At 43.1% G+C, this 16,880-nt stretch overlaps 1 protein-coding gene across 2 annotated transcripts in view; it reads right to left on the bottom strand.

The window, feature by feature from the left end:
* Positions 1-16,880, bottom strand: part of CPAMD8 (C3 and PZP like alpha-2-macroglobulin domain containing 8) — a 52,781-nt gene that overhangs the window by 29,418 nt on the left and 6,483 nt on the right. For both annotated transcript variants that reach the window (XM_023943017.2, XM_086862907.1), the window contains exons 8-26: positions 16,688-16,801; positions 16,269-16,353; positions 15,891-15,999; positions 15,002-15,229; positions 14,691-14,861; positions 14,193-14,321; positions 11,842-12,031; positions 10,463-10,635; positions 10,229-10,378; positions 9,976-10,137; positions 8,772-8,914; positions 7,767-7,829; positions 4,759-4,990; positions 4,025-4,178; positions 3,322-3,464; positions 2,827-2,878; positions 1,847-2,145; positions 1,234-1,459; positions 481-657 (exon numbers count right to left, since the gene is read on the bottom strand). In XM_023943017.2, coding sequence (XP_023798785.2) covers positions 481-657; positions 1,234-1,459; positions 1,847-2,145; positions 2,827-2,878; positions 3,322-3,464; positions 4,025-4,178; positions 4,759-4,990; positions 7,767-7,829; positions 8,772-8,914; positions 9,976-10,137; positions 10,229-10,378; positions 10,463-10,635; positions 11,842-12,031; positions 14,193-14,321; positions 14,691-14,861; positions 15,002-15,229; positions 15,891-15,999; positions 16,269-16,353; positions 16,688-16,801 — 3,000 coding nt within the window. The remainder of the gene's footprint in view (positions 1-480; positions 658-1,233; positions 1,460-1,846; positions 2,146-2,826; positions 2,879-3,321; positions 3,465-4,024; positions 4,179-4,758; positions 4,991-7,766; positions 7,830-8,771; positions 8,915-9,975; positions 10,138-10,228; positions 10,379-10,462; positions 10,636-11,841; positions 12,032-14,192; positions 14,322-14,690; positions 14,862-15,001; positions 15,230-15,890; positions 16,000-16,268; positions 16,354-16,687; positions 16,802-16,880) is intronic.

Below are 16,880 nucleotides of genomic sequence, written 5' to 3'. Positions count from 1 at the left end.
TGATAACCTAGAGCCATGTAATGAAGGCTTTTAACTACTTTGGATACTAAATTTTGATTTTTGGTATACTGTTACTAAGAAAACACCGTTGAAAAAAAAGTCCAGAGAAGAGCTATAACTCTAGTAACTAAAGGCTTGGAAAGACAAATTATGAATAAGGCAAAACCCCCTAAATATACAGATTTTTGCTAAATTTCATTTCCTTAACTTTTTAAAATGTTTAAACATAGAAATCAGCTAAGGAAGAAAAGATGAAGGTAAATCAATAAACATGTGAACTAGGAGTTACTGAAGGGAAACACAGGTTACATATCAAGGGAAAGGGTCTTGCCATCAAAATCTGTCAGACTGTGAGATCATCCTGCAAGAAATGATGAATCCTCATCACTTGGGCTATTCTTGATTGGAAAAAGCAACATGTAAAGTAAAACTATTAATTCAAAGTCTTCTCCATCTCTAAATTTAATTGCAATGAGTTACCTTGAACAAGGTAATCGGTAGCTTCAACCTCCACCTCGTGGCTGAGCTGCTTGGTTTTCTGCAGGTATTTCAGGACAAAGACATTGGGAGCAAAATGGATCATGTTCTGCTCCCCACAGCCAAAGGGCAACCTCAGCAGGTTGTCCAGGTTGTTCAGAGTAGGACCCATCACATCTCCTGTTTGAGAAAGAGGGGAATTGCTCAGGATCAGGCAACTGAAGTTTCCTTTTGGTGTTTGATGATTAAACCCCACTGACTGCACTGATATCTCCTGGCTACCCCAGAGTCAGCTCAAATAAACTGTGACATAAGTGGGAAGTCCTTCAGATGATAAATCGTAGCCCTTCAATCTCTTCTTGGATTAAAGAAATTCTGCATTTCAGCCTTTGATTATCCACGACTTCCCTTTGATTATCCACAGCTTCCCAGTTTAGACCAGTTTAGGACATGGCACAATTTGTGATGAGGATGACAATGCAATAAAAACCATGAACTATAACAGACAGTGCCCCTGCAAAGCCCCTCACGTGGCATCAACTTGAAGCCACTGTCAACCCCAACAGGCTTCAAACAAGTGACAAAGAAACCCCAAGGAATTATCTGCCCCAGAATTAAGCAGTAATAAACATTTCTAAGTGCCTGTGACTGTTTTATCTGGTGTGCATTACTCAAGTACTGGTCAGAAGTAACAGCTGGAGCATCTGTTCACATTTGATAAAGGGTACCTAAGTGATACCTCCTGATAATTGATACCTATTATTGAAGCCGTAGCTCTTTCTGATCCTGGAATTATGTTGTGGGGAACTCCAAGAGTAAATGCTTCATTGTGATTTTCATCAGTCTCTTCTTTTCTCCAAATTTTAAACTCTCCCATTGACCCCCAGCCTGTGGAAAAGCCAATGTACTTCACCTCAAGCTGTTTGGGGACAGTCCACTCCACAATAATAGATTCGTTTAGCACCCGAGTACCGTGGCCAACCTGGAAGGGACAAGAGACCATGGAGATCCAAGAGCCCACACACGTGGAGCTGCTCTGCCTCGTGTGCTGGGACACCTCCCAGCTCAGATGTGCGCTGCAGATGCAGCAACACCTCTCTCTTTCCCACCCACAAAACAATCCAAGGCAGTTCAATGAGAATTCCACAGGCTTGGCCTTCAAGGCTGTCATCAATAAAAATATTGAGGATTGAGGTCGTGAGAACATAATGGTGATAAAAGCAGATTTGTTCTGATCACAACAGCTTCAGAAGGAAAAGGTAACAGGAAGGAAGTCCCCACCTTCTACACCAAGGAAAAACTGCTCTCTGTGTGCTCAAACTCTGCTTAAAAAGAGACTTCCAGACCATCACACAGAAGAATTCAGTACCTGGATAACTCCATTTTTCCAGCTGATCCAGAAGCTGCGGAATTCATCCCAGGAGAGGATGCCAGGCGTGTCCCTGCTGGCCACTGGCTCTCCCATTTTGCTGGTGGAAATCCAAGTTTTGGTGTTTTGCTGTCCCCCAATGACGATCTCTGTCATCTCTGCCATGTCGTGGGGGCCAGAGGACAGGGCCAGGTGGGCATCGTTGTGGGCCTTCACAGCAATGTCAAAGTGCCTCATCTGGGCTGGTTTCTGCATGTACTGGTACTCATATTTGTTAGGTGTGGAAATGTGTATTTTCTCTAGTCAGAAAAACAAAGGAATGTTGTAAGAATTAGAGCTCATCTTACAGACATCAAAAATAACCCCTGGCTGATAACTGAAATTCAAACAGACCTTTCGTAAGTACATGGGGGTTGTTTCCAGCTTCTTTAAAAGAATTAAAATACACATGGATGTTTTTTCTCATCTTTTATTTTTACCTCCTTCAAGGCAGAAAATCCTTCAAACTGCTCAGCTGAATTTCTTATGAACTCAGCAAGTGATTTTTTGGTTCTAATCTAGTGGTCAAAAGCATCTCTGTTTAGCTACTGGAGCCAACTCTGAGCTATCCAAATCTCTGGCAGAAAAGACAGACTGATTCCAGAGCTGAATCTTAAAACACCAGCTGAAAATAAAGTACAGTCCCAGTTACTGTCCACAGTGCTGAATACTCAAACTGTTCCATAAAGTAAAGGAATTTAATGGCCATTTCCAGAAATCACTTGGGCTGTTAGAGCAAATTCATAATTAGCCAGCCAGGTAAATAAAGACTCTTTATTTACAAGTTGTTCCTACACACCATAACTCATCAATCACAGAGAAATGGAAACAAAGATTTTTTTTATTGATTTTTTTTTTTTTTAAATGAGATGAAGCCAAATGTTTCTTTTTAAAACTGATTCAAACAAACTGAATATATTTCATTCAAATCATGAACTTACCATTTGGGCAGAAGAACACACTGTAGGTGTATTCTCTGGACAGTCCCTCTGGCTGTAGAAAGACAGAAATCCACACATAAACCACAGGGCTTGGATTAGCAGCAACAGACTCCAGTTTTACTTGGAAAATATAGAAATTATTTTTGCTGCTGTGCAATGGTTTATATCCTCTATAGAAAAGTGATGGCACTGTGTTCTGTTAGCCAGAGCAGTGCTAACCACTGCCAGAGAACCTTCCATTTTATCATATTTCTTAGATTAACAGGGCAAGCTTTTCCCATAAAATGGCCATTGATTTTTCTCTGTGTTGAAGATTCACCAGAGGAGCTCAAATGGGCTGTTCCTGTACAAGTACCACTAAAGCTGATTATTTCCAATCTCCTTAACACACTGTAAATCAACTTGAGGATCTTTATAAACCTATTCACCTTTGACTTCACCATTTGCCCAAACATTTCTTTTTCCCTGAATTATCATAAATTTGTGTTTTCTCACCTCAATAATGACACTGCTGCGAACATAATCCACCCCCACAGGGGTCCTTTTGTCCATGTAAGAGTCCTCTGAGTGTTTGCTGTTCTTCAGGGTCTGCATCCCCTCCTGACAGCAGTTGGTCCCACCATAGGCAAAAGCTTTTGCTAAGAAACAGAAGGGAAAAGCAGCCAAGATTTTGAGATAGGAAGATCTCTAGAAATCAAAGAGATCCAAACTAATTAGAAGTAGCTCATTAACAGTACATCAAGTGCTGTAATTACCTCTCTCTCATATTCCCTTTATCCATATTTGAATGATCACATCTAAAACTGGGCAATATTTGAACAATCATGGGGCAACAGAGAAACTCTTCCCTGCTTTTCAGTGTTGCTAACACTTTTTACTGGGATTATTTGAACAGAAATTGCTGTTATTCTCTTGTTTAAAAATTTCCACTGATCTCTTCAGGGAAATGTAACAGGCCCAACCTTGCATGAGCAAATATCACAGCAGGAAAACTGATGTTTGTTTGTGCATTCAGTGCATTACAGGCAGGGAATTTGTTCCTATGATAAACGAGGCTGAAAAGCCACACTGGCAGCAAGCGGAATGAAAGAACTGGGGCAATAGGGAAATAAGGATTTTCTCTGAGAGAGGAATAAGAAGAAACACTTTTAACACAAAACCCCTCCAAGCACCAAGAAGCTGTTTGAGTTCTGTGTACCAGTGATGTTGCTCAGGCCCAGCTCACTGAAGGACAGAACGATGGAGGTGGGTTTGGCTTCCCCAGGGGCCACACACTTCTTCCTGGTCAGGTGGTGCTTCCCAGGGTGCCCAACAAACTTTATGCCTTTTGGGACAGAAATCTTCACATGGACCTGTGAAAGTTTTGGAAATGTCATTTACTGGAAATATCAGCCACAAAGCCAAACTGATCTATGTGAACCCCACAGAATTCTTCACAAAAATCTCAGATTATTCATTCTTCAAAGTTTCTAGCCGTGGGTTTGACTGAGAGCAGTACTTTCAGCTCAGCAATTCTACAAGTATTTCTGGGAGAGGCTACTGGAGCTGGGCAGATGGGGACTATGAGAAGAAAACATCAAGGGAGATGGAATTTCTTAGGGAAAAAAATCCTTCAAAATAAACTATTTTTGTCAGCTTTTTGATTATGAAGGAAATTCTTCTTTGTGGTTCAGCACAAGATTCCAAATTGTCTTCTCAGTCTTTTTCAACATTTCCTTTTCTGAAGTGCTGCAAGACACTTCAGCCTACCACAATAAATAAAGAGATGCCATTTATTTGAGTAGAAAAAAAAGCAATATTTATCTTCTCAAAGCATCTCTGCTGAGCTTACCTCTCTGTTAGTCTGACACCTTATCCTACTGTGGCTCGTGGACCACTCACCAGCTGTGGTGGTGACCCAGAGCTGAGCCAGGGGCAGGGCTGAGCTGTTACCTCTGCACACACAGCCAGGTAATTGTAGACAGTGAGGGGGATCTTGGTCTGCTCGCCCCTGATGACGTGGTAGGGCAGCGTGAAGTCGATGAAAAAAGGTTTGAACGTCTTCAGCTCTGTCTGGCTGGCAATGCCCAGCCCCTTCTCCTCAGACAGAGCCACGGCCTCCGTGATCCACGTGGTGATGGAGTCGGGCACCTCCACTCGCAGCTGGGCTTCCCCTGAGCTGTTACTGCCAAAGAACACACAAAAACTCGGCTTGATCACATGGATTAAATGATTTTTAATGAAGTCCCCAAACATTTTGGGAAATTCCCTCCAGATCCAGATTTATAAGATAGCATCCTCTGCTTTGAACTTTACAGAAGGCTCTGTATTTTCTATCAGTTTTAGGACCTGCAAATATTTATAAAGCAGCAGAAAAGCAAACAGTTACTTCTGCAAAACAAATTCTTCCTCAATTAAAAACTTCATTTGCAACCTCATTTCCAAGTCACTTTTCTTAGAGGCAAATATCTGCGCTAATAAAAAAAAAAATCTAAACAAAACCCTGAAACCAACCCCAAAACAGAAAATCTAATCAAAATCTAAAAAGAAAATCTAATCAAAATCTAAAAAGAAAGACAAGAAATAAACCCAGACTGAAGTCCTGGATAAAAACAGTTCAATAATAATTGATTTAATTGCTGGTGAAATAAAAGTGGTTTTTGTTGGAACTCATTGTCCCTGTGTCCATTGCCACACTGTGGACTCTGCTTGAACACAAAAACAAATGAGAAACTTTCTAAACATCCAGTTCAGCAACTGCTTGTTTTGATTCAGAAACATTTTGGTTTGCTTGGTTTTGGAATGACTGACTTAGAAAATTTCCAAACCTATCATTTCCTTTCAATGAGGATTGAAATTATTTATTAAAAATCAAATCTCTGAGTATTCAGCTTTCCTGTGCATAGCACAGTGAGATATCATAAACTTGGTAGCCTCTTCCACGCTTTATAATAATAGAAATTCAGTTTTGTTCTTCAGACTTTGCTATTTCCCTCCTGCAAAGCAGTCTTGGACCTGCCTGGAACAGAAAACATTTCATCTAACACAAGAACAAAAGCTGTTTCATGGCTCAGCTGGCAGGATGATTGGTGCAGTTGTGAGTACACCCTAAGGTTGTTTTTTCTCAAGTTCTTGTTTATTCCCCAGAGCTTGACACGCATGCTGCCAGCTCTGTAGGCTTTTGGGGGCATGGAAAATGAGAAGGAGAGGTCTTCAGAAGCAGCTCTGAAAGTGTCCAGGACTACAGGCCATCCTCATCTGCAGAGGTGCCTGATGCACCCAAAACACACCCAAGGGCTGCACTTCCACTGCTTTTCAGATGAAGTTTGTTCACACTTGATTTGCTTTGCTCCTCTAAAGGAAATCTCAGTGAGCCTGAAGTTGTTGTTCCTGTCAGGAGCCAGGCAGCTCATCAGGGACTCAGCTCTGTGTTTGTGTTACAAAGGGAAAGGGTTGAAACAATAAAAAGGGGAGATCACTGTGCTTTTTATAAGCTCTGTCAGACTCCAAGCACTGGCTGGTGAATGTGGTTCCCCCAGCTCAAACTCCAGGGGGAAAAGCCTTGGGAGATGCACTTGTATCATAGAAACATGGAATGGTTTGGGTTGGAAGGGACCTTAAATTCCATCCTGTTCCACCCCTGCCATGGCAGGGACACCTTCCACCATCCCAGGCTGCTCCAAGCCCCGTCCAGCCTGGCCTTGGGCACTGCCAGGGATCCAGGGGCAGCCACAGCTGCTCTGGGCACCCTGTGCCAGGGCTCCATCCCCCTTAGAGAAAGATTTCTTCCCAATATCCAGTCTAAACCTACTTAAAGGTTGAAGTTATTTTATCTCCTTTTAAACAGACTGGTTCCCTAACCCTTAGGTTAGAGATACCTGCACTGATGTCCAGCCCCCAGGACCAGGCAGCAGGGTGTCCTGGCTCCAGGGCTGGCAATATTCCAGCCTGTTTAACCGGACAATTTGTTGCAGCTGATGTTCTTTCCACTGGGATTTCAGCCCATAACCAGCATTAACATTATTTTCACACATGAGGGCACTTACTCTTCTGGGCACAGGGCCAAAGTACACACTCATTTCCAGCCATTAGACCCTCCAGCCAGGCTCTAGGAATTTTTAGAATTGGTTTGGGAAGTTGATATTAGGCTTTTGTTTCTTTTTTTTTTCTTTCTTTTTTTTTTTTTTTAGGATTGTATATTATAATTATAAATGGTAGAAGAAAAAAAATAAATTCTTTCTGTTCAAGAGAGTGGAAATTAAGGAATGCTCCAACTCAGTTGTTTCTAATGAAATGAAGTGGAGAAAATGCAATCTGCAACTTTTTATTCCACACTCTCCCACTTATAATTAACTGCCCCAGCTTGCTGAGGCCCAAACGGGCACTTCTGGAATTCTTTGTGTATTTCTACAAAGCATATTTCATGCTCAATTGAACAGATTTGAATACACTTGCTCCAAGTTCCTGTCAAATTTAATTTACAATCATTTATTAAGAATGAAGTTTACTTGCAAACCTGGAGAAGCCTTTTAATAATTGATTCAAATTATCCTAGCTGTGCTGTTGTGGGACAGATTAGTTATCTCTTAAGGAATATTTTTTTTTTAGTTCCAACTGTACCCAGAGGAAACCAGGATTTATGAGGCAGCAGATTGAGGTCTGGGGGAGATGTTCTTGCAGGAGATGACAGAGAAAGAAGGGCTCTGTGAAATTTGAAAAGGAGTCAATAGAGAATCAATGTGGACACAACTGACAGGTTCAGCTTGAAGCAAGGGAACACTTCAGGACCAGAGGAAATGTTGCAAAGATTGAAGTGGTAATGAAGAGAAACACCAGCAATGGAGGAAAAAATAATAATTAAGAAAAAAATAAATCAGAAAATGCCAGGGTAACTCATTAGATTTTAAAGAGCTTGGTTTTCTGTAGCTGAAGAGAACTTTGGATATAATTAATGCCAATACCTGACATTGAGGCAGTGCCAAATCCACGTCTCAGGGAAGAAGGTTCTTTTCCTCTTCTCTGCTCTGCCAGAACAAGAAACAAATCCTTGCAAATCGATTTTTTTAATAAGATATTTTCAGGAGTCACTGATAAATCAGAGTTATCACCTGACTCTGGCTCACATGACCAAAACTCTGGCTGGTGCAGACTCATTAAGGAGTGAGTGGGTGATAACTCATAACACAAATTACACGGTCTTTTGAAACAACCCCTTTGTGTGCACACACACTCTGCAGACAGAAGCAAGAATCTAAAAAAATAGTACAAGTAAGATAACCTTTGAAACCAGGAGAAATAATGTAGCCTAAAATAAAATTGGTTTGTGATCCAAATTCTTTCACCAAATGGAATCAAGGGGAACAAAATACAATACATGACTTCCAGAGCAGATACTACAGCCACTACTTGATCTCTTCCATCCCTTCTTTTTGAATTGTCTTGATTTCTAATACTTTAAAAAATTAAATCAGCTTTTCTATGCCTGTTATGCTTCATTATCTATTTCTTAACTAACCCCAGAATTTCCTCTGCTAAAAGAGGCTTCCAGGAAGTTCAGGAGCAGAGGGAAGGCTCATCCTCAGCTGCAGCATCACTTGTACCTCACAACCTTTTCTTCTTGCAGGCCCTCATTCTATTGATTTTGACCACTAAATCATGAGCAATGAGTTACTGCAAAAACAGCCATACCTTGCAAATATTCCAAGAAATTCACAGCAAATTGCAAAGAAATATTCTTCAAAACTATAATTTAGGACTTTTCCATATGTCATTTTTCCAGCATTAAATTAAATTTAACAAAGCAGTGTCAGATACATTTCTTTTTTACATCTACCAAGCTGTTGGAAAAATTTCACCATCACTGCCCTGTGTAAACCTGGGGGCATGGAGGTGGAAAATAGCTGAGAACAGAGAACAAAACCAGCCAGGAGTAGCACAGACAATAGATATTAAACCCCAGACGTTACCTTGGTGCTATTTTGGAATGCATGGTGGCCACCAAGGTGCCAGTGTGTGGCTGGAAGGCTGGGACAGCCTCATCTGTGTACATCCCTCCATTCTGCCTGTGGTTCAGGCTGACTATGTCAGTCATCACCACCAAGCCAGTTTCCTAGACAATGAAAAATCAACACCACAAAACAAAAGCCAGCAGGGAAAAACAAATTAAAATAAAAGAATTAAAGAAAAATAATTAAATGTGCACTGATTTTTTTTTTTTTTTAAAGAATCCCTCTATCCTATTTCAACACCTAGGAGGAATCTCAATTGAATCTTGAGGATTTTTTTAAAGCTTTGTGTAAAAAATGACTGTTAATGTGAAGGTGCATAGGCAGAGGCTTTAGGAGAAAGCTCTTGTCTGCTTGGAAAATGCATTTAAATCAGTATCTAACATCACTTAGGGCAAGTGTGACAGGTGAAAAATCATTACACAAATTTTTCCTCTAGAATACAACCTTACAGATTTTTACCCTTGCTAAGAGTTTCCAGTGTGCTCTACTGCAGTGAGCAGGCAGCTCTCCCATCAGGCATCCCCAGCTCTGCCCTGCCAGGGATGCCAAGCAAAATGGAAAGTGTCCAGACAGGGGAAGCACAGAGCTCCTGAGGGTTAGCTCTGTCCCCTAAATGCTCTTATTCATGAGGTAGCAGCTCCCAGCTCCACTGGAGAATGAGCTTTGTTCTCTGCACACACCCCCAGCCTTGCACCAGGTGTGCATAGGTGATCGAGGATATAAAGGTCTTTCATGCAGATGGCAACAGAAGCTGGGAGAACCAGGGCAGGAAAGAAACTAAAATGATTTCCAAAGGACAGTCCAATAGGCTACAAGGACACATTCCACCCTCCTTCCCCATTGGAGTAGCTGCAGAAGAGATCTCACCCATGCCTAGAGGAACCTTCTGGTCCCTGTCTGATCCTCCAGAGCATCAGCATGAATTCCTTCACCCAGCAGGATTCCTTCACCCAGGCCCTCCCAAGACTGGCCAAAGTCAAACCATGTTTCTCAAATATCTTTGCAAAGCACTCTGTTCTCAAAAATTACCTTTCATCCTACCCACCCTGGAGGAACAGCTCTGATGTGGGGAAAACCCCTGGCCTGTGGAGCTGAAACCCCCCTGCAAACATGAAAACACTAAAAAGACAGTGCAGAGGGAAGGGAGGATGGTTCTTCCTACTGTAAATGCGAAGCGCGCGTCCTTGGTGATGTCCCAGTGCCAGGGGAACACGGAGGATCTGCGGCGTCTACGTGAGGACATGCCTGGCCACCAGAAGTGCCCTTCTTCCTTTGGAGCTCCAAAAGCATCAGACACATCATACTCTGCAAGCTCCTGGAACACCTGCAGGGAAAGGGCAGGGGCTGCTGTTCCTCGAGGGGGGTGAAGATCACAGAAGTGAGAAAAGGACTCCAGTGCCTGAAGCTCCCTCTACCTGGCTGGCTGTCAGCTGGAAGCCTGTCTTGAGCAGGTAGACACTCTTGTCCACCGTGGCGAGGCAGACACAGCTTCCTTTTGCAGCTCTGACCTTGATGTTCACCACATCACCGGGCCTGGTCTCGTTGGCTGAGAGCGCCACGGCAACCTGGGAAGGGAAATCCTGTTAAATCCCGTGATTAGCCCAAAAACCAAAGAGCAATGAGGGTCACCAGCCCTTCCTCTTCAGTACCTGGTTCTCAAAGGAGGAGTTGACAGTGAACTGCAGGCTGTCTGTGACCCCCTCTCCGTTCTCCCTGACGTAGTACACGAGCAGCCGGCCCAGGGGAGCCATGGAGTGAACGACTGAGAACCTCAGGAAGGTCACACACACCTCCACCTCTGCTGCAGGTGTGCTGGGAGGTGCTGAAACAGGAATTGTGGAGAAAAATAGCTTTATTTATCCCAGTCATTCCCTTCCTGCCCTCTCCTAATGCTGACAGGCACAGAACTCTCCATTCAGAGCTTGCATTCTTCCCTTGCTCCTGTTGCACACCTTCTCAAGTTCAGAATATTTTCCCTTTTCCTCCTCTTTGTGAGAGGTAATTAGCACTCATAATTTAATGAGCAGCATGGAGAAGGTGGGTACTCTATGTTTCTCTAGCCATGAAATCAAGGTAACACAGTTAAGTTACTCAGCCATTGAAAATAAACAGAAAACGTTATCTATTGCTGGAGAACGCTAATGAGAGAAAAGGAGTAAGTCTGAAAAAGGATTATGCAGTTTATAGAGCAGAGAATCACTGGAACTGTTAAATAGGATCACAGAATTGTTTAGGTTGAAGAGACATTTAAAGATCCTTTACTTCCAGCCCCCTGATGTGGACAAGGATAGCTTTCACCAGATCAGGTTGCCCAAAGTCCCACACAACCTGGCCTAGAACTCTTCCAATGACAGCAACCACAAAGCCTCTGAGCAAACTATAAATGCAACAGCTCAGAACAAACCTTCAGTGCAGAAAATCATCACAAATCCTAAATTACTGACTGCCAAAGCTTGGTGGGTACACAGAGTGAGGCTCCGGTTACTCTTTCCCCAACTCCCAAAGTGGTCACCAGGACAGCCAGACTTTTCCTTTTGCAGCTGTTATATCCATCTTTCCAATCCCACCATTTTTTATCCTCCTGCTCCCCAAATCCACGAGATCTGTGTCTTTCTGTTACACCTTGTGCAAACCAGGAGTCCACATTTCATTTCCCTTCCCCCTGTGGACTGTGTGATCTCCTTTATCAGTATATTTAATTTTCTCTTTCCATCTAACATCCTCTTCTCAGTTTAAGCTCAACCAATTTAACCAACTGCCCCCTGCCCTAAACTTCCCTGCCACTCCACTCCAAGCAAAAAAATCTCTTTTCTCAACTGAGAAAGACTGCAGAAAGACCAAAGAAAACTTTCCAAGAGCTACCCCTCTTGGAGAATTTTTTTTTACATGACTGAGGGCAATGGATTTCTCTATTTTTCTTGTAAAAATTATCTATATTCTTTAAGGAGCATCACATTAACAAAAAGGTTGTGAAAAAGTTGTTTTTCCACTGAAAATAGGGGCGAGTTGCATTTCTGGTGCTGGCTACCTGTTCCTGGGAAGCGTGTGAGGTCAATGTTCTTCTCAAAGGCTGTGGTGGCTCTTTTGCTCCTCTGCTGGGTGACATTGCTGGGCTGCAGCCCCGACAGGACAATGTTCCCTCGTGACGCCACTTCATAATGGAGAGTGAAGTTGCAAGGACACGTGGACTTCACTGCAATCCAGGCCTCCTCTCCCACCTGCAGGCAGGGACAGAAAAGCCAAAGATCTGCTCTGTTATGAGCTTTTGGGTGATGAAGCACAGAAAGCTGCTTGGGTTCCAGGCCACAGGAGGTGTGAGCCCTCTCCTAACAAATGGATGCATTGAAAAGTGTATTATTACATTAGCACCATTCTCAGGGACTTTCTTCACAGTAAAAAGGGGCCTGTGTTCAGCTCTCCACTCACTGCAAATCTACAGGAGAATGAGCTGGGGGTTGTATGCATTAATGAAACAATAAAGGAATCTCTGGAATCCTGAAAGTTCAGCCTTTTGGCACAGAGCAGCTGTCAGAATTGGTTGAATTTTAGACAACCCTACAGTAGCCCAGCCCAAAAAAGGAAAGAGTTGGGTTGGGGGTGGGAAGAGATATGTGTTTGATAGTCTTTACTTTAATTGTGGTTACATTCATGTGGCAAATACCAATTCAAACATAGCCACGAAATGACTGGGAAGAGATCCGAGGGAAAATGTTTTCAAATTACACAAAGTCTCGATAACAATTTGTGAATTGGGCACTCAGGAAGGTGTCAAACATACAAAACATACAAATAAATGAGAAGAAAGCTTCTTTTTTTTTGTCTGGGTAACGCATCTGATGCCTGCAACAGGCTCCAGAGCAGCACACCTGGGCACTGAAACCCTGCACCCAGAGGGGCTCAGTGAATATTGAACACCCCCAGACAAACCCCCAAAAATCCCAACAGAACACACATGAGCCATGGGATTAGCACTGCTCGTGTCTGGCTGAGTAATGAGTAACCCCAGACTATCCTAGGAACACCAACTCCTTCCTTCTGGGATCTGAGGAGTGGCTGACATTTGTGTTCAGCAGGATTTCTTCAGCACCTTTGCCTTCTCACTCTCTTGCCATTTAAAGCACAGCAGTTCCCAAATAAAACCATTCAGGCTTGACAGAAAATCCCAAAGAAATGTTTTGAAAAACCTCTCATTTTCCAGGTCCAGGTGTTCTCCTTGCAGAATGCACACATGGCACAAACCAAAAGGGCAGAACTGGGATGCAAGGAGCTGCTGATGGTTAAACACAGTGAGAATGCCACAGAGTCCAAGAGGTGCCTCGTGACATCAAATATTTGAAGTATTAAGAATTCCCCAGTGCAAATGATGAAACAATTCATTAAAAAATGAATGTAGCTAATTGGAACACCCAGTAAGAGCTGGCAATGCATGGAAACAGTTCCCACATCAGCTGGTCATCCAGCTCCAAGCTTTCCCACAGAAGAATTAGTTTTAATCAGGTTATAATAAGAACAATGTGTTCAGATTAGCAGTGTATAATCCCCTTTCCATACCTCAGGAAACTTGTAAAAGATTAATTAGCCATTAAACTTCCATGAAATGCAGTGATAAAAAAAATGCTTTTATTTGGATAAAGAGTCTGAAACCAACCTGTTGGACCTGCTGATAACAAATGTCAGTGTGCTTTTTACCAAAACCCTTTTTTCTTTCCTCTGAGCAATATGCAGACCTTCAGAACATTTTCTTGGGTAAGAAGAAACCCTGAGCAACTCTCAGAAAACATTATGCTACAGGAATCATGGCTAAATCAAATATTTTCTCTAGGAGAGAAATCACAACTTTTATAGGGCAGGATTGCATCTTTAGAGAGGCTCCTACAAAACCTACCAAAGACAAGGCAATCATGGTTGTACTTCAATAACTGGAAGAATAACAGATTCAGCTGAGATTCAAACTGGAAGCTCCAGTGAGACTACACAGTCTTAATTTTGGTCTTTAGCCATTCACAGCCACTCCCACTATCATCACTTCCAATCATTTTCAGCAAACAATCCATGTCTGAGCCTTACTGGAGGCACACAAAACACACAAACATGAAAACCTGAAGTGTTTTCTGTGCCTGCACTCACCCCGTCTCTGAAAAGAAGGGGTTGGAAATGAGGTGCTGCACACAGCACCAAGGGAGTTTCCCTTAGCACCTTGTGTAGCCCACAGTCAACAATTATTTGGTGTCTCAAGTGCAGCTACTTCATCCTTTGTGAGGGAAACAGTAACAGTTCACGATCCCAGAATCAGGAACGTCCAGAAATATTTAATTAGAACAAAGTACTTTAAGCCAAGCAGTGCAGTGGTTTCCATAATGGAATGTGAAGCCAATGTACCTGGAAAGGTTTATCTGGTGCCTGGAGCTGGATGTGACATTTGCTGGGCGAGTACCAGCTGCTGATGGACAAGTAGTTGGGCAGATATTGATCCCCAGAGGGTTTCCCATCAATTGCTGTCACTTTGGTCTTAAAAAAAGAAAAAGGAAAAAGTTACATCTTAATGCTATGCATAGAAAGTTCATTTTGTTCTTTTTTTATCTCTAATCTTTTCTCCCATTTTATACCTTCCACCTTTCATCTCTTGACATCTTTACTCCCTAAATATTGGCCTCCTACTACCATGTTAAGCTGTATTTGGAGAAGCATCTTTTCATGGTGGTTATCAACATCAATTCTCCTGGCAGCAAGAAACAAACCAGTGTCTGCTGTGTTGGAATCCAGAAGCTGAAGCTAAAAGGCACTGATTTCCTGTTTGTAGCACTGATTTATAAAGTGCAGGTTTGACAAGATTAGTTACATTAAAGCCTGCTAATCCTATAAGGAGCTTTTACCCACCTCCAGCCAGACATATTGGGCAGCTGTGGGGATGGAGGGGATTTCAAACTCCACCAGGCCATTCCTTGAGACCAGTTCACTTGTATAAACATTGTCCTTTGGTGTGAGCTCAGCTTTAACTCGGATGGTGATTCTGTCAGCTGGACTTCCATCGGGGTAAGTGACTTCTACCTGCACATGGGGCATTTATAGAACAATTTCCTTCAAATTATCAGCAATTCCACTCAATGACAGGTGGGGAAAATCACTGGCATCAAGTCAGTACAACTTTAAATTAGCCACATGTCCGTGGGCTCTACTTTTAATCTCACCTTGCCTTTGTAAGGCAGCCCAGGTTTGAACTGTTTTCTGGTGTCCTTGGAGTACTTGATATCAATCAGCTGTTTCTGGACAGGTGTGGAGTCATCAAAGGTCACCTGCTTGCTGCCATCAGAGCTGATCACCGTGGCCCAGATGTTGACTGTGCCTCGGAAGTGCTCTGGGACATCCGCTGGCATCATGTCCTTGACACACACATCAAACACGGCAGAGCCATCGATCTGGGGCGGGGGGGAACAAAGGGAACATGCATTTCACACCCTGACAGGGCCCAGAAGCCAAATCTAAAGCACAGGCACCAGATGGGAGCTTACAGCAGTGTTTTGGAGGGAATTGGCAGGGAAGGCAGGGAAGGCAGGGACGGCAGGGAGTTAATTTCATTTTCCTCCCTTACCCATGGTCTGGACTAACTCTTCACCTCAGTCTCCTGCTCTCCTCAGCCCCATATGCACTCAAGACAGATTAAAACTATGCCAACAAATTCTCATCCCACCTCAGAAATCCTGAGCTGGATCCCTCAGGGATGATCAGTGCAGCCCCTGGCCCTGCCCAGACCCCCCAACAAGCCCACCCTGAGCATCCCTGAGAGCGCTGTCCAAACGCTCCTGGAGCTCTGGCAGCCTTGGGGCCGGGCCCATTCCCTGGGGAGCCTGGGCAGTGCCAGCACCCTCTGGGAAAAGAGCCTCTTCCTAATATCTAAAATCATAAATATACCATGTAAAAATAAGCAATACTTTTATATTTATTATAACTATTACCCAGTTATAATATTTACTCCTTCATTTTCTGATCTCCCATCAGCAACAAAACAGAACTGTGAGATAAATGTTAAAGAAGACAGATCAGGCATTTTATCACAGGTGAGTCCATGGTCTCCCTCACCTGGGTGGTCTTGAGGACAGGGTGTCCCACTTCATGTCTGTAGTACCCAACACCATTTATAGTCATATTGACAATTAACTTCCCTGTCACTGGTTTTCCAAATGTGTATCTGAAATGGAAAGAAGATGATTAATAACCTCCAGCTGGCTTCTATTCCTCTGGTTACATGAAGACAATTACCACGTTACCTGCACATCAAAACAGTACCACAGGAATTTCTCCAGATTTTTTTAAATCGTGTTTTTGAAGGCTCTTACATCAGAAAGCTTCTGATGATGATTAGAAATCATCTGAAAAGTCTGCAGCAGGTGGGATCCACGCTCCAGTGACTGCTCAACAATCCACAGCAATAAAACTTGGTTTGGGACATGTTCCTACCTGGCATGGACAGTTCCTTTTTCACACAGTGAAAGGTCACGAATGTAACGAGGAGGGTCAATCAGCAACTCAAACTTTGGCAACACTACAATGAGAAGAAATAGAGCAGAATCTTTTCAAGCAGATCTCATTGCCCAGGTTAGAGCAAAAGTCCCCACAGCTCTGACAGGACCCTGGTTCTGATTTATCAGGGTAACACCCAGTAGAGGGTCAACCAACAACAGCAGCAAACCAAAACCACCTTGGCAAGGTGACCTTAGCAAAGCTCCCAGTTTGCAGTGTCTGCACCCCTGAAATACATGGCCCTAAAGAATTTTTCCTGGTGGCATTTTAAATGCCCTATTTCAGGGGTTTCATCTCAAGTGAAAGCATTTCAGTGTTCTGTTCTTCCAAATGCACCTGGGTTAGGGTCAACTCACCGTATTTCTGCACCTCAAATGATTTGTTGTAAGTGTGCCCCTGCATCTCTGCAAAGATGAGCCATTCCCCAAACACTGGCTGATCAGACAGAGGGAAAGTCATATTGACAATGCCTGAAAAAGGAGAAAACACTCTGAACTCTGTCACTCTCCAGCCCTTACTGAACACAACTCAATGGAAGCAGAAGCAAAG

Source organism: Cyanistes caeruleus, chromosome 25 (assembly GCF_971803275.1).
Source record: "Cyanistes caeruleus chromosome 25, bCyaCae1.hap1.1, whole genome shotgun sequence".
Taxonomy (NCBI): Eukaryota; Metazoa; Chordata; class Aves; order Passeriformes; family Paridae; genus Cyanistes; species Cyanistes caeruleus.
The sequence above is the reverse complement of the archived record's forward strand: the minus strand, read 5'-3'. Positions and strand labels throughout refer to the sequence as shown.